Raw genomic sequence first — 25,898 nt, forward strand, 5'->3', positions numbered from 1 at the left:
GTAGTCTTCTAAAAATGCTAATTTGCAAAACTCTGTTATAACTATACTGCTTTTATTTATACACAAATTTGAGTCTAGTGAAAAAGCACCTTTTCTCTAGCGAGCATTACCAACACTTTTAAGGCCTCTTTTACATGTCGAGCATTGTGCGAATGCTTACTTCAATGCACCTCTGCTGCCACGCTCTGGGACCTTAATGGCTGCCTCAACAGTTAGCAAACATAGAAGCAGGGTGGAGAGAGCCAGAGTCTTGAGAGTTCATATTCATTAGGGAAATTCTCCAGTGCTTTCCTTTGGGTGGAGACATTAAGAAACTACCTACACAGGGACTCTAGTTAGTTGGATAAATCTCGCCACATCCCTTTGAGGAGGATGTTTAGGATACAAAGCTTAAGTGCCAACGTTTATGTAACACCCTATCTAAATCCTGCAAGTAAACTGATACCAAGTTTTCAAAGAAATGAAAGTATTGATGTATCAAAGCAAAACACCTATCCTTTCTTCTAAGTATTTAATATTATCAATTGAATTAGCAAGTGGAAATTAACATAAAACTACAAGTAGCAATATTAACATGACTTGCGTGATTTTGATAAGCAGCCCCCAGTAAATATAATGTAAACCTATATTTACCAAGATGAAGGGAAAACAATCAGAATAAAATATGTATTTCACAGTTATCTTTGAAAAGAAGCACCGACCATTTCTTCTGGTTTCCATTCTTCACTTTCTTCCTAACCTTAATAGATTCAACAATAATCCAAGTGCCAATGTGCTCACAGTGCACTGGGGACACTGAACAAAAGCATCACCATTCTGAGTCTGATTCCTTGCTGTGCAGGTTCCTGGTTCTGACAGCAGCTCGAAGAATATTATTGAGGAAAAATTGAGGCTTTGTCTAGACAGAAAAAATTTTATTTAGCAATTTATTTTCTGATTTTCTTAAATTTATGGGAATTAAAAGGGAAATAAATACAATACTGCAGTATAAATTTGATATATAATTTTAAAAATTTAAATTATGTTAAATTTCTTTGTTTCATGTATAATTCCATTTACTCAAATCATACAGTAATAATATACAGAAATTTCACTGACAATACACAATTAAAAAGTGTTCATTTTTGAGAATTACTTTTATCATGTTTTCTAATGATGTCCATAAGATTAGCTCCTGTAACCAGATCATTCTGTGTCTGTTTATCTTTCTGTTGTTCCTTTCTTTTCTGGTCATGAAGGTAGGGAGAATTTAATAACTGTGGGGGAAGAATGGATCCTGTGGGTTTCACTCTTTTTGCAATATCCCAGAAGAGTCTTTTTGAATTGTTATTGATGAACGTAATTGCTGTCCCATTTTGGCCTAATCTCCCCACTCTTCCAACCTGAAATGAAATGCAAAGGACATTTTCAAAATGTTCATATAAAACCTTAATGTCTCTTGAAAGAAAATGAAGATCAGTATTTAAAGAGGCTTTTACTAAGATTAACATTCACTCACATAGCATTTTTTGAATTGTATGTCTCAATGTACTTTGTGAAACCAATTTAGTGGACTGCCACCGGCATATTTTTAAAGCAACAGCTCAAACAGGAAATATGAAAGCAACCATATCTAAGGAACTGTTTGTGAAACTTGTGTTTCAGTTATGTAGCATGTTTGTGTGTGTGCGCATGTGCTGTGTGAGTGTGAGTGTGTGTGTGTGTAGGGTAGTAATGACAGGAAGATGTTTCCTACTGTGGGTAGGTTAAGGTAAAAATTTTTCAAAGCTACCGCGCTTTTAGAGCAAGAGGACTATTTGTTTTAGAGTACTTCGATGCCTTTGCAATAGGAGATTTAAGCAAATTCATTTTGTGTAGTTATTTCTCACTGTCATAAAATTAAATGGACACAAATTTGTGATGAAAATACATGATAAGGAACAAAATTTACTTGTTTCCAAATATACTGAGAAACTTCAGAAGAAGGTGGTAAACACACAGTTATGGTCAATTTTTGCTTCTTAACTGAAATGTAGGACTTAAAGTCAGTATTTAGAGTATTAAAATGAATACTTGCTGCCAATATATAGGACATTTTTAATGTTGTAAAAAAGAAAGCAAAACATGGCCCTCTGGGGAATGAGACTGGGAACAGGTAAGGGAAGGAATGTTGTTTTATTTAATTATGTCACTGAATTGTTCCAGTAAAACTAAAAATTAATATAAAATATAGCTGTACTCACATACTGGAAGAAAATATTTGCCTATCATGTTTTTGGTAAGGGTTTTCTGGAATATATAAATAACTTACAACTCAATAATACTCCTCAATAAAGGATAAGCCAATTAAAAAATGGGCAAATAATTTAAACAAACATTTCTCCAAAGAAGATACACAAAAGGCCAGTATGTACATAAAATGATGTTCATTAGTCATTAGGGAAATTCAAATCAAAAACACAAGGAGAAGGACGCCTGGGTGGCTCAGTGGTTTAGCGCCTGCCTTTAGCCCAGGACATGATCCTGAGGTGCTGGGATCGGGTCCCACATCAGGCTTCCTGCATGGAACCTGCTTCTCCCTCTGCCTGTTTCTGCCTCTTTTCTCTGTGTGTCTCTCATGGATAAATAAATAAAATCTTTAAACAAATAAACAAACAAACAAAACACAAGGAGAGAGGTGCCTGGGTGGCTCAGTGGGTTAAGCCTGGACTCTTGATGTTGGCTCAGGTCATAATCTCAGGGTTGTGAGATAGAGCCCAGTGCTGAGTCTGCTTGTCCCTCTCCCTCCCCCTCTGTCCTGCCCCCCATTCTCTCTCTGAAAGAAATGAAAAAAAACTTCTTTAAAAAAATGCACACACACAAGGGATGTAACTTCACACCCATTGGCAATGCTACAACTAAAAAGATAAATAATGTAAGTGCTAACGAAGGTTTGGAGAAACTAGAATCCTCCTATATCGCTGATGAGAATATAAAATCATAAAGCCGTATTGGAAATGAGTCTATCAGTTCCTCAAAATGTTATACACAGAATTACTACGTAACCCAGTAATTCCTTCCTAGGTGCATGCCCAACAGAAATAAGAACAAATGTTGGCAAGGATGTGCAGAAAAAGGAACCCTTGTGCTCTGTTGGTTGGAATGCAAACTGGTGCAGCCTCTGTGGAAAAGAGTATGGAGTTTCCTCAGAAAATTAAAAGTAGAATTACCATATAATCTAGTAACTCCACTACTTGGTATTTATCCAAAGAACAGGGAAATACTAATTTGAAAAGATACATGCACTCCTATGTTTATTACAACATTATTTACAGTAGCCAAACTATGGAAGCAGCCCAAGTGTCCATCCATAGATGAATGGATAAAGAAGATACAGTATGTAGACATAATGGAATATTACTCCACCATAAACAGGAAGGAAATCTTGCCATTTGCAGCAACATGGATGGAGCTAGATAATATGACACTAAATGAAATAAGTCAGTCAGAGTAAGACAGATACCATGTGATTTCACTCATGTGTGGAATTAAACAAAACAAGAAAAAAAGAGACAAACCAAAAAAAAAAAAAAAAAAGACTTCACTACAGAGAACAAACTGATGGTTATGGGGGAGGGGAAAGATAGGTGAAATAAGTGAAGGGAATTTAGAGTACATTTGTCATGATGAGCAAAAGTAATGCATCAAATTGCTGAATCACTATATTGTCCACCGGAAACTAACATAACACCGTATGCTAACTACACTGGGATTTAAAAAAACGAAAATGCATGTCTACATAAAACCCTGTACGTGAAAAAAAAAAACAAACAAACCTGTACATGAGTGCTCAGAGCAGCACTATCCACAGAAAACAAACAGTAGAAACACACTAAATGGCTAGCAACAATGAACAAAGAAAGGTGGCATATCCTTAGAATGGAATATTATGTAGCAAAACAAGATGTACGGACATATGCTACAGTATGAGTGAAAGTTGAAAACATTGTGATAAGTAAAAACCATCAGAGAAGACTACATACCATATGATTCCACTTATATGAAATGCCTAAAAGAGATACATCTATAAAGACAAAGCAGAGTAACTGTTGCCCAAGGAGTCTATGTGTGTAACAGGTGTGGGGAATAACTGCAGATGGGACAAGTATGGGGCTTCTTTTTGGGATGATAAAAATTTTCTAAAATTGGCTGTAGTAATGGTTGCACAAGTATATGAATATAATAAAAACCACTGAGTTGTACACTTTCAAGTGAATTGTATAGCATGTGATTTATATCAATTGAGACATAATTTATTCTGAGATGTTTTATACTAAGACATAAGCTGTTTAAAAAAAAATAACTGCAATAGTCTACAAACTCTAAAAGACTTAGCAAATTCAAAATTATTTCCCCAGAAGCTCTCTGCCCCCTAAATTAAAAGCAGACACACAGGGGCGCCTGGGTGGCTTAGTTGGTTAAGTATCTGACTCCTGATCTTGGCTCAGGTCATAATCTCAGGGTTGCAAGACTGGGCCCTGTGTCATCATCAAGCCCCATGCTCCACAGGGAGTCTGCTTCTCTCCCACTCTCTCCCTCTTCCTGTTTCTCCCACTCACACTCGAGAGTTCTCTCTCTCTAACATAAACAAATAAATCTTTAAAAGTAGACACATAGGAATACCTACTATAATTCAAAGTAACACATGTCCTAAGGGTGGTTCAAGCAGTTGGCTGTCTGACTCTTCGTTCTGGCTCAGGTCATGAGATCAAGCCCCCGGTAGGGCTTTGTGCTCAGTGAGGAGAGTCTGCTTGTCCCTCTCCCTCTGCTCCTCTCCCTGCTCATACTCTCTCTCTCAAATAAATAAACAAAACTTAAGATAAGTAAGTAAATAAATCTTAAAAATAATTAAATAAAATCCACATATCCTAAAAAAAAAGACCAAATATAAAAAAATAAAATAGAATAAAATAAAATCCACATATCCTTTGATCTAGCAGGTCTCCTATACATTTATCTTACAAATATACTGCATGAGAGGCACAACTGTAAAGGTGGATGTTCACTGCAGCAGCATTATTATTTCTTAAGTAGACTCCATGCCAGTATGGAGCCCAATGTGGGGCCTGAACGCATGACTCTGAAATCAAGACCCGAGCTGAGATCAAGAGTCAGATGCTTAACCGAATGAGCCACCCAGGCACCCCAGGCAGCATTATTTAATAATGGAATATTGGAAACAACTAATTGTCCATCAAATTATAAAGGATTTATTTAATAAACTATGGTAATCCACATAGTAGATGACCATGCAGCAATGAAAATAGATCAAGACCAATTAAACAAGTAAAAGCATTTAAAGAGTTTATTTTTTTTTATTTTTTTGCATTTAAAGAGTTTAGAACAGTGCCTGCCATATGGTAAGCACTTCATATACATTAGTATTTTTAAAATGGTGCCTATTATGTGTGCTAATAAGGGAAAGGTGCCTAATATATTTTTTAAATGGTGCCTATTATGTGTGCTAATAAGGAAAGGTGCCTAGTATATATTTAGTAAAACGAGCAGGGCATAAACAGTTGGTGTAATATGGTCCCATTTATGTAGTAAGAGTAACAGGGTATGCATATACATGTGTGTTTATGTACAAATAGACATTTGTATTTTCTGCACTATTAACTGTCATAACTACTCAAAGCAGGAAGGCTACTTTACAAAGACCTATTTTTCATTTTGGGGCATCTGGCTGGCTCAGTCAGTTGGGCATCCAACTCTTGATTTCAGATCAGGTCATGATCTAAGGGCTGTGAGATCAAGTCCCTCATTGGGCTCTGTTGTAGGCTCTCTTTCCCTCTTCCTCTGCCCCTCCTCCTGCTAAGTGAATAACTGAGAGCCACAGGGTTGCCCTTGATGCAGCGAGAAAAAGTTAAATCATTCTGATCAGCATACTCTATTTAAGAAGCAAAGAAGCTTCTTAATTATTTTAATATTTTGAAAAAAATTACCATCCAAAATGGTTAAATTTAAAAATTTGAAAGAAGATCAACTTCAGTGATTTGAGCAATCAACTCCTGTGTGATGGCCAATTCCCTGATGCACAGGTAAATGAGGTGGCACTGCTATATTACTAAGTCTAAGTAAAAATACAAGCAACAATGCATTCAAGGCACTAAAAGTGTTTCAGTGGGTGATCCAAGTGAATGTGGCATTCAGAGGTAATTCTAAGAACATGACAGAAAGGCTTTACTTGAAGAGTCTGTAAGTGATGCCGGAGAAGGAAAACAGGTAGCAGTCAGGGAGATAAGGCGACGCTAAGAGAATGCTCTATTTCTGTTAGAAAGAAGAGCTGCTGTTATCTCTGGCAGCAAAATAAAGAAACAAAACTTTAATAGGTGAAAGTCTAGAACAAATAAGGATATGAAGAAGAGATGAAGACAAGATTCCTAAAAAACCAAATACTTTAACAGATCAACTTCATTTTGGCCAGATATGTCAACCTAAAACAAACCCTTTTTTAAAATCCTGATTATGAAAGCCATTTAATACACTTACTGAATGAGAAGTATAAAGGAAACAAAAATAAGCTAAAAACCAATGATTTAAAAATTTTTTAAACATTCTAGGTTATTATTTTCAATACTTTTTAACTCATTTTAGTATACACAGCTTTGTTTCTTTTTTAAAGATTTTATTCATTTATCCATGAGAGACCCAGAGAGGGGCAGAGACCCAGAGAGGCTCCCTGTGGGGAGCCTGATGTGGGCCTTGATCCCAGAACCCCAGGATCATGACCTGAGCCAAGCAGGTGCTCAACCACTGAGCCACCCAGATGCCTAGTACACGCAGGTTTTTAAAACAAAATTTAGTTTCTATCCATGCATACATATTTTTAAAGATTTTATTTCTATGTAATCTCTACCACCAATGTGGGGTTCAAACTCACAACTCTGAGATTAAGAGTCACATGCTCCCCCAACTGAACCAGACCAGCACCCCATCCATATATATGTTTTAAAAACAAAACTATAATAAGTTTTTATAGGTCTATGATAAAACTTGTTTTCTTTCTTTTTAGTTACTATTCTATTGACAATGCCTCGCCCAAGAAAACTCATGGTGGAAACAAATAAAACCTCCTTACCTGATGCACGTACTCATCCATGCTTGAAGGCATATCGAAATTGACAACCAGCCGGACACTGATCAAGTCTAGGCCTCGTCCCAGGACTCCAGTGCTCACCACAACTTCGTAGTCTCCTTCAAGTAATCCCTTCCCCACAAAGCAACAAAATTCATTATTCAGAATTTATCTTACGTGGTTTTGTATAATTGAGACATCTTTTTTTCAATACTTTCTTCAATACCGTTTTTGCTGCACCTTTTCAGTAAGTAAAGGTTGTTAGTATAAATACCTGAGAAACATGTGTAGTGTAAGTCTTCCCCTCCCCAACCCCTGCATCCGTCTGTTTCTATTAATGTACTCAGGCAAATCTTTTCCAAGGGTGAATGACTGCTCTGCTCCAGTCTAAACTGACCTGATTTCAGAAATGGTGGATTTTGAATTAGTAATCTATTTAGTAGATAATCCCGTGGAGAACAGGCTTATTGCTCCCAAAACACAGAAGCCTGAGCAAGAGGAACAATTAGCTCATAGTCACTGCGTGCCTGAAGTTCTTGCAGTCCTTAAAAAAAGGTCTGCTTTAAAAAGCAGCCGGTAGGTAACCCCCTGAAAAGATAATCCGAATGTCAAACCTTCAATATGTTTTTCCTTTCTGTTTGTGATTTCTCCGAATGTATAGATACACTTTTCAGACCTGTGATTTTCTGCACTGCCTCACTCAACAGATCTGCTCCCAGCTTGCAGTCCACAAACACTAACACTGGAGGCTTGAAGAGTTTTTTATCCTGAAAAATGAAAAACATGTATTTAAATTTATTCGTGTAACATAAATAACAATGGAAGTTTTTCTGAAATCATTAGTATTAGCTAGTTACAGAGGAAAAACTAGCACTATTAAGATGAGTGTTTTCTTTAAAATATGCACAAACGGAAGCACAAAAGTCTATTGCCCTTCACATTTCTCCATTTCATTAATATTGTAAAAATATTTTTAAAATTGAGTGCAATCTAAAATTTTAAATGCTAAAAAAATAATAAAAAAATAAAATTTTAAATGCTGCTCATAATTAAATACAAGCCATATTTAACTTAATACTTTTAAAAATTTGTTTTTTTGAGAGAGAGTGAGTGTGTGAAAGTGAGCTGGGGGAGGGGAAAGGGAGAGAGAGAGCATCTTCAGCAGACTCCACACTGAGTGAGGAGCCCAACGTGGGGCTGACCTCATAACTCTGAGATCATGACCTGATCCAAAATCAAGTCAGATGCTTAACTGACTGAGCCACATGACCCCTTCACATTTTAAAGTAACTGTGCTTACACATTATCATCCATTTAATAAATTTCTGTTTAAATAAGTTACTGCTAAAAAATTCTATTTTTCAAGGACAGAATGGCCAAGAAAGAACTTATCTTTATCTATTACATAAAACTACTAAAAATTTCTGAAACAAAAAAATATTATTTAGGAATAATCTTGATATTTAAATGTATTTTCTATAATACAGAAAATAAAAAACAACCCTGCATCCGTACAGCAGCATTTATTTGATCCCCACAGAATTCTGAAGTAAAGCAATTTACTACTAAATATCTATACAGGGAATCCCTGGGTTGCTCAGTGGGGGATTCCTGGGTGGCTCAGCGGTTTAGCACCTGCCTTTGGCCCAGGGCATGATCCTGGAGTCCCTGGATTGAGTCCCACATTGGGCTCCCTGCATGGAGCTGCTTCTCCCTCTGCCTGTGTCTCTGCCTCTCTCTCTCCTCTGTGTCTTTCATTAATAAATAAATAAATAATCTTAAAAAAAAAATCTGTGTAAAATTCCCCAAATGCTGCATCTAAAAATCATTAACTTAATAACTGTGAAAAATGCAAACATAATCTACAAAACAGGGTGCCTGCTTTACTACTTACTACTCACATTTAAGATTTCAAATAATTTTTTCTTTTTGGCGGGTTCTTCCACCCACAAAATAATCTGGCGCACACTGGAACAGGGCAGGTTCTTTTCCCCGGTGATAATTCTCACAGGATTATGCAGAAGCTGGCTTGCTAGTTGTTCTATGCTAGTTGGAATTGTAGCTGAAACCAAAATGGTCTGACTATCATTAGGAACGTGTTCCAAAATGTCAAGCACTTGCTGTTGAAAGCCCATCTTTAACATGGTATCAGCCTAAAATAAAACCATTTTAAAGTTAGTCCTATTTGACATTAAAACCCTGAGCCATTCAAGGAAAAAACTGATTAAGAACATAAAAAATTAAAAACTTTTACACATTAGAATATATCACAACGTCAAAAATAAAGGATTTAGAAAAACATATTTATATAAAATTGTATGTTGTGTATCACTGAAAACATATAATTATACAAAGATTTTTATGGTATTATTACGAGTGGCAACAAATATATAAACCCTAAATACCAATAATGGGGGATTTGGTAAATAAAATACAGTAGATCCACTTAATAGAACCCTTTGCTATCATTAATTATGAGTGGAAAGTCCTTTATTAAATGATAATGAATCCCTGCTAGGAGTAATAAAGTACAGAACACTATATATAACATGATACTGTCTGTACATACATTTAAGAAACTTAATTGCTAACTCCAGGGAAAAGACCTATGGAATGTGGAAGGAGATGCAATTAAATTGTTCATTTTACAGCTTTTTGCAAAGTTTGGGTCTTTTTTTCTACCACGGACATATATTTGTAATAAAATATGAAATAAATTTTAAAAACTTAATGTTGGCAGCTTTTGCTTCTGTATATACTTCTGCATTAATAGTTTTTAAAAACAATTTGTGTATTACTAAGCAAACAAAAAAATTCTAAGTTAGTACTGGTTTAAAATAATGAAACACAGGGGATCCCTGGGTGGCGCAGCGGTTTGGCGCCTGCCTTTGGCCCAGGGCGTGATCCTGGAGACCCGGGATTGAATCCCACATCGGGCTCCCGGTGCATGGAGCCTGCTTCTCCCTCTGCCTGTGTCTCTACCTCTCTCTCTCTCTCTGTGACTACCATAAATAAATAAAAATTTAAAAAAAAAAATAATGAAACACAAAGGCTATCTTGATTTTTAAATATAATCCAGGTACCTATAATTTTGAAAAATAAGGTCTGACAATCATTTATTTTGGAGTATTTAGATAAAGCACTGTATTTTGTTGCTGTTTTTTTGTTTTTTAAGTAGGCTCCATGCCCAAAGTGGGCCTCGAACTCATGACTCTGAGATCCAGAGTCCAACACTGCACTGACTGAGCCAGCCAGGCACCCCTAAAGCACTGTATTTTTAAGTGTCCACTACGTGGAAGTTTGAACATGGAATTCATTCCATGATATTTAAAAAAATCTAAAATAATCATAATGGTCTAGCTGATCCTGGCTGATCCTGGCTCTACCTATGACCTTAAATTAAACATGTTAACGAACATCTATAAGCCTCGGTTTTTTTCTTTTACAAATGGGAATAAGAGTTAACTACCTAATAGGTCTGTTATGATGATTAATGATCTCATTAATACATAAAATACATAAACCACTTGGGACCATGCTCACAGCATGGTAAATCTCAATGTTTCAACTTACAAGACACATGTGCACACGTGTGCAACAAGGTAGTAGGTCTTGAAAAACATCCCCGGCTTTTCCTTTTCCTCAATAATCCTACTAAGGCCCCCTCATCTCAGGAGATGGCCTTGCTTCTCCTGGTTCAGAATACAGGCCATCAGAAATAAATCTCCTCTGTCTTCTCCCAAGTTTCCCTGCATCTAAACTGTTTACACTAAAAAAAATAAAAATAAATAAAAATAAATAAAAAATAATAAAATAAATAAACTGTTTACACTAATACGCCCCAAATTCAGGTGCTTCTATCCAGCGCACAATAGTGAGACTCTGCCTCATCCTATCACCCCCACGCCGGAAGCCATCCACCCCAAGCATCCAGTATCTTCTCGAACACAAATCCTATCTCTTACTCCTCTGCTTAAACCCTCCAGGAATTAACCATCACACATAAAATAAAACCCAACTGCTTACCACAGGCTAAAAGTCCTACAGTTTTCATCCTTATCCGCTTCTCTGACTTCATCGCCTAGCACTCTTCCACCTCATGCTCCACGACCCTGCCACATCAGCCTTCTTTCTGCCCCCAACTACCCAATGGTCACTCCCACGTTAGCTCTGTCTAAAGCAGATCCTCCAGCTGGATCTTCACATGGCTGGCTCCCTCTCACTCAGGTCTCAGCAAAAATGTCACTTAGAGCCCTCCCCTGATACTAACCTAACCCCCCAGTTGTCTCTGTCACACGACCCGTGTACATTTATTTGTCAGGGCTTATCTCAATTCCCATTGTATCCTCAAAACCCAGGACAGTGTCTAGCATGTAAAAAGCACCTGATAAATAAACAAGCATTCGTTAATTCTAAGCACTGAAAAAACCACTGCAGGCAGCTTAGCTTGCTAGTCAGTGTGTCCCAAACCCCCTAAAGAAGAATCACCCAGAACGAGTTTTTGAATATCCCTGGATTCCAACTCAGACTTCCTGAATCAGAATATCTACATAAGAGGTCTGCTCTTCTACTACATTCACTGAACACACTGGGTGATTCTTACCATTAGGGAAACTTGGACCAGCACTATGCTTGATTGTTGGGATACAGCAGGAGCCTAATACAAGAGAAAGGATAAAGTCTATACACAGGTAAACAGAGCAGAGAGGAAAGGTCTGACGTCTACCTGGGAGACTGATGGAAGGTTTCAGAGCCACATACGCATAAAGAAGTTAGGGCAGGTAGTTGGGAGAGAATCCTAGGCTGAGGGACAGGTACATGGGAGACACAGAAGGGTGACACAGCAGATTCCTCTAATTCTAAAGGAATTATCTTAGTCTTCATGCCTGACCATTCCTGAATCTTCACCCTCCTCTTCAAACAGTGGCCTGTCTTTGCAGCAATATTACTTGCTCTCAGTTTCTTTTTTTTTTTTATTTTTTTTTAATTTTTTTTTTTTATTTTATTTACGATAGTCATACAGAGAGAGAGAGAGGCAGAGACACAGGCAGAGGGAGAAGCAGGCTCCATGCACCGGGAGCCCGACGTGGGATTCGATCCCGGGTCTCCAGGATCGCGCCCTGGGCCAAAGGCAGGCGCCAAACCGCTGCGCCACCCAGGGATCCCTGCTCTCAGTTTCTTTCTGGTTTCTCAGACTACTTCTCTCCTTAGACTCCTCTTCAAACTCCACAGACAGACACAGAGCCCCAGTGCCTGTTCCTCTCTCACCTTCCACCCTTAGAGAGACCAGTGTGTCCCACGGATGCTAATGCCCATTTCTCCTATCCACACAATATTTCCCCTTCATCCGTCATTCACAAGAAATTTGACATTTCTAAAACCAATTCAAATACTACTGTCAAGCCCCAACCCTTACCCGCTTACCCTTTCCTTAAAATTAAAGGCACAACCAGAATTTATGGAGTCCCCTCAACCACCTTCCTCTTCATCTTCTTTCATATTCAGTCCTCAGAAGACTCATGAATGATTCACAGCGATTCTCTGATGTACTCATGCTTCCCACTGCCTCCACCCTGTCCCTGACCCTGCTCACTTCTTGTCTGGGTTGCTACCATTCTGTCCCACAGATTCTTTCTTCTTTCATTTTTCTTGCATGGAGCAGCAGAATAACCTTGCTAAACCGCCACTTTCCACATGTGACACCCCAACTCAATAATTTAGAAAGCCTCATTGTTTCCCACATCAAATCCAAAATCCTCTGCCTCCTTTTCAGGGCCCTCTGTAATTTGACCCCACCCTAACTACCCAACTTTACTTCCTATTATTCCTCAGGAAGAATGCTTCAAGCTGGCTGGTCTCTCTGTGCTTGTGCTTGGCCTTTCTGGCTCTGTTCATGTTAGGCTCTTCACCTGGAACACTTGCTATGTTCTCTAGTTTTCTAAATCCTTTCCCATCTGTGGACGACCACGTCATATCCCATTACCTCGGAGGAGCCATCTCTTATGGTGCCAATTCATACGGTCTCTCATTTCTCCTTCTGACCTTAAATGTCCTAAACAATTAGCGTATCATACACAGTCCCATTACTTTACTAACAGTTTGTATCAGGAGTCAGCAAACTGAGGCTCTTGGGACAAACACAGACCTTCAGGTATTTTTTTAAATAGAGCTTGTGGGAATGCAGTCACACCTGCTCTGGTCTCTGGCTGTACTGGGCGCTCCAACAGAGGACATGTGGCCCCCAAAGTCTTAAATGGTCCTTTGCAGAAAGAGTTTGCTGTTCCCCGGGCTGCACAGCACCTTTTAATACGTTTGTATTTCCGTATATATGACAATGTTCTTGCCTTTACTTCAAGAATTTATGTATTTTTCTTCAATGAGATTTCAGCACTTCATAGGCTGGAATAATATTTAAAATTTCTTTGTGACGCCATCCAAACTTAACCAGACTTGGTCAATCTGTATCTAAATAGAACTTCTGTGCCAACTTCAGTTTCAGTACATGATCAATTATGTTGTTTACCAGCTAGTTTCCTTAAATGCTGAGGAGCTGGGACCGAGGCCACACATTACAAGCACTCACTACAGGTTTGCTGAATGAATACTCCTTTTATATGGAGCACAGCACAGAGGTACCCTGTGAAACTTCGTCCATTGGCTAAAGGGGAAAATGTTGTGGAGAGAAGCAAGCAGGAATGGAATCCAACTTTAAAATCTCTATGAGGTTCATTTTTCAGGCTCACCGCATGGTGAGAACTTAAGAACACATGGGCTTATCAACAGTGGGAAGCCCACTTGTACTTGCAGGGTGGCAGTAAGTCTGATGATAATCAGATGCAATAAATCAGTTGAATCAAAAGGCACACCAGGAAAACGCTGACTTAGCAGCACTTTTTGAAGGACTGAATAACAGTTCACAACACCCAAGGTATGGAAACAACCTTAGTGTCCGTCAGCAGATGAATATGATAAAGAAAATGAGGTGCATGTTATATACAATGGAATATTATTCCGACTTAAAATTACTTCATTTTTAGTAACATGGATGGACTTGGAGGACATTATACTCAGTGAAGTAAGCTAGACAGAAAAAGACAAACACTGTATGGGAACACTTATATGTGAAATCTAAAAAAGTTAAAAATAAAAAAATGAAAGTCAAACTCATAGAAATTAGTAGAAAAATGGTTGCCAGGGGCTAGGGAGTGGGTGAAATAGGAAGAGGTTTGGGGTAAAAGTGTAAATACTTTCAGTTATATAACAGATAAGGTCTGAAATGCATAACATGGTTACCATAATTAATGATGCTCCATTAATAATTATATAACTGAAATTTGTTAAGGGAGTAGAACTTAAATATTCTCTCTCTCTCTCACACACACACAGAGTAGATGTGTAAGAAGAAAACAAAAAAATAATAAAGGACTGAATACCATTACCTTAACTGTCCTAAACAATTACTTTACATTTATACAGGACATTCCAGTCTATGAGACATTTTCCCAATCATTACTTCATCATTGCCACAACTCTGGAAGATTAGACGACTTGCCCAGCACCCCATAGTGGGGTGGAGTTAAAGGCTCAATCCCAGTCTCAAGGATCTTGCCTATGTGTTCTTTCCACGTCCTCTGGCTACTTCCTGGAACCACGTTGCCATCACTGGTCAGCCCCTGAACCCCACATTTCTGATCACTGCTGGGCCTCTCTGCTCTGTCACTGCTGGTGGGACGTATATGAAAGTAGATGTGCAATGCACTGCAGGCAGAACTGGCCCATGCCCAACCTGTGCTGACACAGTTTTGAGTCCTCCTGCTTGTTCACTTGCTGGAATATCATCAGATAATAACATATTAAGCAAATCAAAAATATAAAAATGCCTATATGCTCTATGTAACACTGAAAAAACCACAGACACCTATGTCCACACAGAAGAAAATATAAAAGGTCATCCAACTAAATATTATTAGCTACTTCCAAATTCCCTATTAATAGTTACATGCTGTGGATTCATGTGGTTTTTTTTAGACAAATGAGAGCCAGTGTCAAATATATAAAAAAATTTGGGATCCCTGGGTGGCACAGCGGTTTGGCGCCTGCCTTTGGCCCAGGGCGCGATCCCATGTCGGGCTCCCGGTGCATGGAGCCTGCTTCTCCCTCTGCCTGTGTCTCTGCCTCTCTCTCTCTCTCTCTCTCACTCTGTATGACTATCATAAATAAAAAAAAAAAAAAATCAAAAAAAAAATTTAAAAATTTATCACTGAGAATATAGTAATTATTGGAAATTAGGAAAAGATAGCTGATTTTATTTACTAATGTGGTTTAATTTTGGTGCACTACACCTTGGGTTAGCAGGGCAGTACCACACGGGAACCAGCTTACGAATGGCTACTGCAATTAAAAAAAAAAATTCCTAATTTTTTTTCGTTTGGGGAAGAAAATGCCTGAACATACAGTGAAATTATGTAACTAGAATATACTTTTCATAAATTATATAAAAATTATGTGACTAGTGTTCTAAACAACACTACTTACTTCATCTACTACTACAATTTTTATACCGCGGAGTTCTACAGAGCTCTGTTTTATTATATCCAGAAGTCGCCCAGGAGTCGCTATGATAACCTGAAGAACAGAGAAAAGAAAAATTAGATAATCTTCCTTCCTTCTTTCTGTCTATACTTACTGAGTGGCTAATATGTGCCAGCCACTGGGTTAAGTACTCAGAATTCAATGTTGATTAGGTCAGACATAGTTTCTGCTCTCACAAATCTCATAACACAAAGGAAGGAACAGACGAAACACATCAATGCTCGTGAGGTTATCCAGTCCTGGCTAACAGACAAGCGAAAACCTAAAGGAGGAGTGGGAGCCGGTGAGGAGAGGGCCAGGTGGAGGGAAAGCATCCAAGAACTTCTGAAGCTGAAAGGCCACTGGGGTGGAGAGGGGACAAAGATTCGGAGGAGGCTCGAAAGTAGGCAGAGACCAGACCAGGAAGGGCCTTGCAGGCAGGCTGACCACTATTTGGCTCTATGACCAAGTGCAAATCCCTTAACCTCTTTGGCCCTGCTCTTCTGTTTTTAAATTAAAAGGTCGGGCACAATGATTTCTAAGGTTGCTTGAGGCTCTTAACGCTTTTACAACGTATTAGTTGAAGCAGTGCTTAAAAGTGGGGCCTGTAAGTCAAACTTCAGTAGGAATCTCAGCTGTAACACTTAATGGTGTGAGTCTCTGTTCTCACATTCATAAAATGGAAATAATAATAATTACTGTGAAGATTAAATGAGACAGTGCCTGGAGTAAAGCAGAGTAGAGTTACAAATGATCGAATAAACTCAACTGTATTCTACTTTTCAAAGACAAACCAACACAATGGTGAGGGTCATGGAGAATGGTAAGTTTCAGGGTCGTAAGGATCTGTATCCACAGAACTACAGCGCTCCACTTAGTTTCTTCAGAAATACCATAAACATTTAGATCCATTTTAATTATTTTGAACTGAGCTCATCCCTTCTATTCCTATTTCATTTTCCTCCTCTACTGGTTTGGAAATTATAAACTTTTCCCCCAATTCTTTTAGTGTGGGAATTCCCTTGAATTGTAAAATAAATGTATATAAGCTTAATAAAGTCTGAGGTGAACTAGACATATTTACCTTTTTCTTGAATAATCAAGGGCAAATGATTTAACACCAATCACAACTTTCCTGTGCTACAGTTGGTCAGTATTTTACTTCTATTTTTTTACACCCATGTATTGTTCATTATTACTTTTTATTTAGTCAATGTTTGTTTACATTTACCCACATGAAGGACGCCTGGGTGGCTCAGCAGTTGAGTGCCTGCCTTCGGCCCAGGGCGTGACCCCAGGGTCCCGGTATCGAGTCCACGTCCAACTCCCTGCATGGAGCCTGCTTCTCCCTCTGCCTGTGTCTCTGCCTCTCTCTCTGTGTGTCTCTCATGAATAAATAAATAAAATCTTTAAAAAAATTTTTTTACCCACATGATTACTATTTTCTTTGCTCACCATTCTTTTTTTTTTTAAGATTTTATTTATTTATTCATAGAGAAACAGAGGAGGGGCAGAGACACCGGCAGAGGGAGAAGCAGGCTCCAAGCAGGAGCCTGACGTGGGACTCGATCCCGAGTCCCCAGGATCACGCCCTGGGCCGAAGGCAGGCACTCAACCACTGAGCCACCAGGGCTGCCCACTCGCCATTCTTTCTTTGATCCCATGCCTTCCTTTCCAGAATCTTCTTTATATGCAGAATATCTTAGATTAGTATTCTTTTATATAAATCTACTGGTAATAAACTCTCGGTTTTGTTTACCTGAAAAGGTCTCTATTCTGCCCTGGCTTTTGAAAGATCACTTTGTTGAATAGACAGATTTTTCAGTTACTTTTTTCATAGAGGGTGTCTGTGAAGGACATGGCCTGGCACGGGGGGTGGGAGAGGCAGCAGGGTGATGAGGGGCCCTCCGGAGAAAGGCGGCCCTGCACAGGGTGTTGCGGTCTAAGGGGTTGAAGAGGGTGCAGGATGGAGTCTAGGAAGGAACGCATCACTGTGGGGCAAGGGACAGGGATGAGGATGGGCTACTGGTTATATAGAAGATGGCTGATTAAGTAAATAAATATGTAAAAGATGAGAGGTAGCAGATTTCTCACTGTCAGAGTGACAAATATGGAAGCAGAAAATGCCAAAATAATCTTGCTGTGTTGAATCAGAGTTGGAAGTATTGACACGAACTCATGGGCTACGATAAACATAGATGCAGAAATATACACTTAAGGAATATTCTCACCTTCTATTCACTGAAAGGTCCTCGAAGCAATGATAACTCAACAGCAAAGAGAAACAGCAGCAAACCCAACCAAGAGCCCAGATTTTGGTTTCTAAATACCGTCCTCTACCAAAAGGAATCAGGACAGCTTGGGGAAAAGCATGATTTCAGGGCTGAGCCAAGGGAAGAACAATGTAAGCACGATCATCTTCTTCAGATAGAAAGAAAGAAAGTGCTCAAAGAATGATGGGGACATTATAAAAGAACACAGAAACCGACTCCACAGTGCTCCCACTGCTCAAACTGGGGACAAGTGGAGAACCAAAACAAATAATGGTAATAACACATTATGATCCTTTAAATACAATCGGTAATCACGAGTCATACTGATATACACATATAAAAAGTTGGAAATTTGGTAAAGCACAAGAAATTTACAAGATGAAGGTATTCAAAATGCTTAACTAATTACAGAGGGAACAAATAAATTTTACAGTTACTTTACAGGTGATATCACCAGTAAAAGGACACATTGAAATCGTGTATCATCTAAAAGGATGTAGTCATGGGGCGCCTGGGTGGCTCAGTAGGTTAGACATCAGCCTTCAGCTCAGGTCGTGATCCCAGGGTCCTGGAATTGAGCCCCGAGTTGGGCTCCCTGCTCAGCGGGGAGCCTGCTTCTCCCTCTCCCTGCCGCTTCCCCTGCTTGTGGGCTCACTCTCTGCCAAATAAATAAAATCTTAATAAAAGGATGTAATGAAAAGAACAAAGGATCTCTTCCGTGATATTCCTTTCAAAGATACATAACTGAAAAAAAAAAAAAAAGATACATAACTTAAACCCAGTCAACTGACAGATCTTCTTCAAAGTAAGCAGTTTAAAATTCTTAAAACTGTCAAGATTATGGGGGGAAAAAAAAAGCAAAGACTAAAGAACTGTTCTGCACCAAAGGAGATGAAAGAGACATGACAACTGAATTCAAAATGTGATTCTGAACTGAATTCTTGTGTTATTAAAAAGAAAAGTTGACGGGACAACTAGTAAAACACGAACGGGGTCTGAGGACCAGATGACAGCAGCCTGAACTCCCGCGGCATTCCAGGGTACCCAGGTTCGTTTCCTGATTCTGTAACTGTACTGCGGTCACTGGGATAACGGCCTTGTTTGTAGGAATCACACTCTCAGGTACGTTAGCTACGGATCCTTAGGTAAATGTCATCTTTCCGAGATTCAACTTCTCAGCCATGAAGATGGGATATGCCCACCCACCTTCAAGAGCCAATGTGATAAACGAGATGATGCGGGTGAGAACATCCACCGGCACTGGGGGAAAGGCAGGAATTAATTGTGTTCCTTTCCAATATAAAACAACCTTAAAAAAAAAAACTTAAGGCTTACTCGGCAAGAATTAAAGGCTAACCTAAAATCACATGCGTTAAGGTCCTTGAAGGCAAACAAAACCACCAGGACAAACCCGTGATCAAACTGGTGCTTACCTTCACGTGCTGTCGCAGACGGTACAGCTGTGGGGGTAAGGGTAAGCCCCCCACCAGGAGCACGGTTTTCATGCGAGGCAGGCCACTCATCAGTTCTTTAGCTTGGTTCTCTATCTGAATGGCTAGCTCTCTTGTTGGTGTAAGAATCAGTGCAGACGGAGTCTTGCTCTGCGAAGATGTCAGAAACACGTCTGAAAATGCCGGCAGTGAATTCCTGCGGATGGGCTGAATCCTCAAAGTATTCTGGGAGTCTTCCCATCAGCCCAACTGGATATGAACCCTCCTGCCTTCTGCTCACTGCAGATTTTCTCTCCAAAAACCATCATAAATTGAACCCTTCCTTACATAACACAGATACACAGTGAAAGATCAAAATTGGGGCCAGGGAGAAGCACCTGTGATAACCAGGGTGGGGAAAGTGGCAGTTGGCTCCCAGGCGGACCCTGCCATCTCTGGCCACGCTCCTCTGAAGACAAAACCAGGACGATCCGGTTAAAGCTTGGTGTTCCACCCTTGATACAGTCCCCTCAGCTCTCCTGTAGATTCACTTTTTTCTTTGTCCAAAGAATTTCCTTTTATAAATGTCCTTTATTTCCTGCCCTATAGCTCTATTTTGGGGCATCCAGTGAGTTTTACTAATATTTTGAACATTGGGTGCTTTCTTTTATTTTTTCCTCGCATTATCTTCTACGATTCTTTAGTTTTCCGAATTTTCCTCCTTTACCTCTCCTCTCTTTGCCTATATTTTGCATTGGCCTCCCTTTTGCCCTACTTCAGATCTCACAAACTCACTAGCACTTGGCAAATGCGTCGGTTAAGTTAATTCTGTGTGTGTGTGTGTGGGGGGGTGCTTTACGCACTATAAGCTAACGAGTAAAGTAAGGTAGCATTATTTTAAGATGGACCATTTAAGCGCGTATTTTGAACTCTATGATAACATTCCAACTTTGGAATAAATCAATTTAAAAAAAAAACAATTGTTTAAAAAACACAAAATAAATCAATTTTTTAAAAAACCAAGGAGGCTAAATTGAACACAAAAATTGCGGGTCATCAGTCAGCAGGATTTTTTTTCCCAAACCAAGAGTTTACTTCTTGAATATAAAATTTGTTGGAAAAAAAAAAAAAAAAAAAAAAAAAACAGAAAGAAAATTCACTGAAAGAAAATATTTTGTAAGGAAAGCAATTTTTTAAGAACTTCAATGAAAATATCTTGAAGGTTCAATCTAATAAAAGAAAAATCCCCTAAAATTATGTTTCTCATACCAGCAACTATCAGAAGCAAAACCGCCAGGAGCACTAAGGCCTGAAGTTACAGTTTCCATTTGCAGTTTTAACCTAGTTAAGGATGAAACTTGGTATATAACTGACTTGTTCCTGAGAGAAACACCTGTGAACTCTTACCTCGCATAAGGCTCGGGTGATGACAGGAAGAAGAAAAGCGGCTGTTTTTCCTGAGCCGGTATCAGCACTGGCCAGAACGTCTCTTCCCAGAAGTCCCACAGGAATCATCTGCATCTGGATGGGGGTTGGGACTTCATAGCCCGACGTCTTCAGGTTGTGATTCAAGGCCTCAGGGAACCCACAATGCTCAAAGTCAATGATGGGCCTGGTGACATCTTGCCCCTGAACTACAATTCCTAGCTGCCGTTTGAGGTTTTCAATCTGGTCTTCCTGAAGGTTCAGAATGAAGGGGTGCTCTTTGTAGACATACAAAGCGTTCCGTGGAGACTCTGGCTCAGAAGTAGCTTTGTGTGGGGCGCTGAGTTTCAACCTCTCCTCCTTTTCCTTTACTTGCAGAAGATGTTTTGCTTTACACTCCAAACTGCACACGTCTTCATCGGTCTTATCACAGATGTACTCTCCGTAGCGACCACAAACAACACAGACAGGTTCTCCGGGTTCGGCCCAGCGCTGTGTTTTGGAAAAGGACTTAACAGGCTCTTCGGAAAGATCGCTACCCTTTGAATCCTGCTCAGGTCCAACCACACCAACGTGAGCCCACTGGCTGGCTGTGCTGGGGAAAGGGCACGGCTCCGCGCTGCACCCGTCTGCCGTCCTGGCTGCCCTGGGGGCCAGCGCATCAGCTGGATCACCTCTGCCTTCATCCAGCCGAAGGTCTTCCGCCTCTGGTTTGGTTTTCTTGGCCGCGCAACTTTTGCCATCCTCGTTAGCATTCCTCTTGATTTTCAGAGATCTTGGAACAAACATCCTTCAATATTCTGTTGAGGAAATTATATAATGAGATTTATTTTATCCTCAGTAAAGTCAACGTATATGATCCTCCATAAAGTACCGTGATTACCCCGGAGTCAGCCTCGTGTGTCCCTGGGCTTCGCCTGAAAGAAGGCGTCCTGACACTACTTACAGCAGGGCTTTTCTCCCATTCACAACTTTCCCTGGTGAAGGAAAAAAAAAGGGCCTTTTCCTTATACATGGGAGTGGTGAGACTTCACACACTGCTTAGCACAGCCTGTGCGTACAGCCGGCCTGTTTACGGACTCCTCGCACTCTGAAATACCAACTATCATAGAAATCGTGGAGGAAATCCTATTAAGTTTTCACAAGAGGAACCGGGAGGGATGCTTCGCCACTGGGAGCTTTAAAATCAAAACCAGAAAACAGAAAAATGCGACCTTGAGCTAGTAATGCTTGCTCTGTAGGTTCCAAGCCGTGTTTGCTGCTTCTCACCTGAGCCCCACCTCCGCAGCTGGTAGCTTAGTACCGCCCGCGCAGACACAGCTGTATCATGCTGTACTGTGTATGGTAATTTTTCAGATGAAAAAACTGGGCCAGCTGGAGGCGAAGGGGCTCGTCCCAGCTCACACGGTTCCTAAAGGGTTAGAACCCGGGGCCCTCGGGGTCCAGAGCGCCAGCTCCAGCTGCAGCCACCAAAATGCTTTTGCAAAATGTTCACTTGCTGGAATCGTGAAACGCTTTTTCATCTAATTTGGGGGCCGTTCAATATTCTAATCAACACTTTGCTAAAAAAAAAAAAAAATCTTAGGATAAATGACCAGATTCAATTTTTCCAGAAAAATTCCCCAACCAAAAAAAAAAAAATGCAACTGAAGATGCAGGCTTCCTAAGTCCCCGGGAACGACAAGGCGGGTGGGGGGAAGGACGGCCCCGGCGGCAGGGAGAGCCCGGAGCTCGAGGTCCTCGAGTGCAGACTCGGAACCGGCTCGGGCGGGCGGGGGCTGCAGGACCCGCGACCCCCCCCCCAGAGGCGCGGGCACGTCACGGCGCTGCTAGAAGGCGGGGCGGGGGGGGGGGGCGGGCTACCGGGTTCCCGCCCGACGCCCGGGCCGGGGAGGCCGCACGGCGGGGAGGGGCGCTGCAGCCCGCGGGCGGGGACGGGGGCACGGGGGGGGGGGCCGGGCGGGGGCCCAGCGGGGGCACAAGAGGGGGCCGCGGGAGGGAAGGATGGGGGCGGGGGCATGGGCACGGGCACGTATAGGGGCGGGGCGGGGAAAAGGGCACGGGTGGGGGCGGGGCGAGGGGCACGGGGGAGGGCGGGGCGAGGGGCACAGGGGGGCGGGGCACAGGCGGCGGCACGGGGGGAGGGGGAACGGGCACGGGTGGGGCCACGGGTGAGGGCGGGGCGGGGCGGGGGCTCGGGGGCACTGATGGGGGCGGGGTGGTAGCAGGGGCGGGGGCACCGCTGGGGGCGGGGGCAGGGGCACGGGCACGTATAGGGGCGGGGCGGGGAAAAGGGCACGGGTGGGGGCGGGGCGAGGGGCACGGGGGCACGGGTGGGGGCGGGGTGGTAGCAGGGGCGGGGACACCGCTGGGGGCGGGGGCACGGGCACGTATAGGGGCGGGGCGGGCGGGGGCACGGGTGGGGACGGGCGGGGGCACGGGTGGGGAGGGGCGGGGCCGCGGGTGGGGGCGGGGCGAGGGCACGGGGGGGCGAGGCACAGGCGGGGGCGTGGGGGCACTGATGGGGGCGGGGTGGTAGCAGGGGCGGGGGCACGGGCACGTATAGGGGCGGGGCGAGGAAAAGGGCACGGGTGGGGGCGGGCGGGGCCGCGGGTGGGGGCGGGGCGAGGGCGCGGGCGGGGGTGGGGGTGGGGGATCCTACCGCCGCCGCGGCCTAGCGCCCCGCGTCCCAGGGGCGAGCGAGCAGGACGGGAAGGAGGCCCGAGCCGCCGGGGCCCGCGGCCGGCTCACTGGCCCAGACGTGGGGCCACGTCCGCTCCCGCTCGGGGCCGGCTCCCCGCTCCGGGCGCTGGGCCGAGCCTCCCGCCGACGGGCCTGCAGCGGCGCGGCCTCCCGACCGCGCGGAGGGCCGTGCGGAGCGCAGGATCCACTTGTCCGGGTTTTGTGGGGAGGCCGCGGCGCGCCGTGCGACGGGGGAGGCGGGGCCTGCCGGAGTGGGCGGGGCCTGCCGGAGTGGGCGGGGCAGGGCGCCTTTCCACGCCCCCTCCCGGCTCGGGGCCGCCGGCCGACTGGCGAGCGCGGCCGGGGCGCGGCCGCAGCCCGCGGGGCCCGCAGGGCGGGGCGGCCCAGGGAGCCTCGGGGCAGAGTGAACGTGACGCAGTGGGGCCGGGGCGGGGAGAGACCCAAGCCGGTGGCGCGGGAGCCGGGTGCGCTGGGTAATACTTCCACACTACCACCCAACCCCAGAAAGGGAAGAAAAAAAAAAAAAAAACACAGAACCACAAATCACGGTTTTTGGTGTCTTTGGAATTTCATTTCACTGCTTTGCTAGAACTCTGGAGCCACCTGCCCCAAGCAGGTGGGAGGGAGGGCTGGGGAGGAAGCAGGAAAGAGGGAAGCTGAGCTGGACGACCTAAATACTTGAGGTTTTAACAATTAAAAAAAATATGTTCAGTCTAATTTTTGATGCATTCAAAATAATGAACAAATATGTTAAGTTTTAAAGCATACTGATAATGTGAAAGATCTCTGACTGCACCACCTTATTAATATAAGCAAGCACAGGGACGCCTGGGTGGCTCAGCAGCTGAGCATCTGCCTTTGCCCCAGGTCGTGACCTGGGGTCCCAGCATCCAGTCCCACGTCGGGCTCCCTGCGTGGAGCCTGCTTCTCCCTCTGCCTGGGTCTCTGCCTCTCTCTCTCTGAGTCTCTCATGAATAAATAAATTTTTAAAAATCTTTAAAAAAAAATGTAAGCAAGTATATATAGCCCTTCATCTCTTGTCCATACCTTGCTTCTTCCCTTGGTGATCACTACTCTAAATTTTGTTTGTCTCTGTCATTTTTAAGACTTTTATCATAGTTGAATGCATCCCTCATTGATATATTGTTGACTTTTTCTCTTTTTTTGAGCTTTATAGAAATAACACATAGCTAGCCTTGTGGGGTCTGCTTATATCACTCAGCATTTGTTTCTTGGATTCATCCAAGCGAAGTGTAAGCAAGGAGTAGAACATTTTACTGCTATAATATTGTGTGTCTGCAAAGCTGCTTTTGTGTAGTTATTTATTGCTTTTCCTGCGAACACTTGAGTCGTCTCCAGTATTTTGTACTTAATAGAGGCAAATTTACCATGAAGCTAATGAAATTTGAGCTTCAGAGCCCCTCTGTCCCATGGGTCCCTTCCATAGCCCTAAAAGAAGAGTTCTCGTCAATGTGTTCTCATGGTCATATGTTTTTGTAAAATCTTCAAAAGAAGGATATTTAACCCACAATGGATTAGGACCACTTTCTCTTTACACCCCAGCTTCGCCTTCTTCAACACTTCTCAAGTTGGGTGGTGATAGATAGCAGCAGGCATTTGGGGATTGAGCCAAAGCGGATTGAGCTGCAGATACATTTACTTGAGCTCGGTGGAATGTATTTGTGGGTTTGCAATTCTCATAATTGTTAGGCTATTGCTTTCCACCCCAGAGTAGGAAGGTGTGGGGACAAATGTTTTATCAGGATCTGAATGTGTCCCACAGCATCCAACGCCAGAAGTATACGCACGTTGAGGGAGAAATATAGTTTGCAATGTAGAAAGCTAGAAGCTGGTCTGTAAAGATTTATTAGATCTGTGAAACTGTAAGCAGAGGATCAAGTTCTGACCAATGCTTAGTCAAATGGAAGTTCTCTCCCATTAGGGATGTACCCAGGATTATATGATTATAAATGTATGATTTACATTTTTTTATTGATGGGAATCACACAAAGTAAAATTTATCAGAAGCCCTGAGCTTGTAGGTCACAAACCTGGAACAGAACCACAGTGATTTTGTCCAGACTTTTTTTTTTTTTACATCCCAAAGATTAATAATTTGAAAAAGCTGAATAAACCATATAAAAGAAATACTTCATCTTTTTATTCTCTCTATATAAATGACATTACAGAAATCATTGTCATGTGAAGAGGGTATCAGAGTATGCAGTAAAAAAAAAAAAAGGAAAAAGTATAGAAGTGTGTAAAAAACAATTTTAAATATTGTATGCTACTTTCCTGGGTTTTGTTGCATTTATAATGCGTTGTGGTTTTTCTCCAATTATATAATCTCATGCCCCACAAAACCCAAATCTGCCCCGGGCAAGTACAAACAAGGCTGGT

General features: G+C 42.1%; 1 protein-coding gene across 4 annotated transcripts; it reads right to left on the reverse strand.

The window, feature by feature from the left end:
* Positions 1-568: 568 nt before the first annotated feature.
* DDX59 (DEAD-box helicase 59) lies at positions 569-23,709 on the reverse strand. 4 transcript variants are annotated; one of them, XM_055319417.1, is made up of 8 exons: positions 23,458-23,708; positions 20,778-21,595; positions 19,374-19,541; positions 15,632-15,721; positions 8,998-9,249; positions 7,711-7,863; positions 7,100-7,228; positions 572-1,382 (listed from the first exon to the last, which is right to left on the reverse strand). In XM_055319417.1, exons 2-8 carry the CDS (start codon positions 21,582-21,584, stop codon positions 1,119-1,121), a joined length of 1,863 nt encoding a protein of 620 aa, XP_055175392.1. In that variant the 5' UTR covers positions 21,585-21,595; positions 23,458-23,708; the 3' UTR covers positions 572-1,118. The 4 variants fall into 4 exon arrangements, with proteins under 4 accessions (XP_055175395.1, XP_055175392.1, XP_055175393.1 ...); XM_055319418.1 differs by lacking the exon at positions 23,458-23,708 and adding an exon at positions 22,065-22,349; XM_055319419.1 differs by lacking the exon at positions 23,458-23,708 and adding an exon at positions 22,010-22,028.
* Positions 23,710-25,898: the final 2,189 nt, after the last annotated feature.

This window comes from Nyctereutes procyonoides, unplaced genomic scaffold, assembly GCF_905146905.1.
Source record: "Nyctereutes procyonoides isolate TBG_1078 unplaced genomic scaffold, NYPRO_anot_genome, whole genome shotgun sequence".
NCBI classification, from domain to species: Eukaryota; Metazoa; Chordata; class Mammalia; order Carnivora; family Canidae; genus Nyctereutes; species Nyctereutes procyonoides.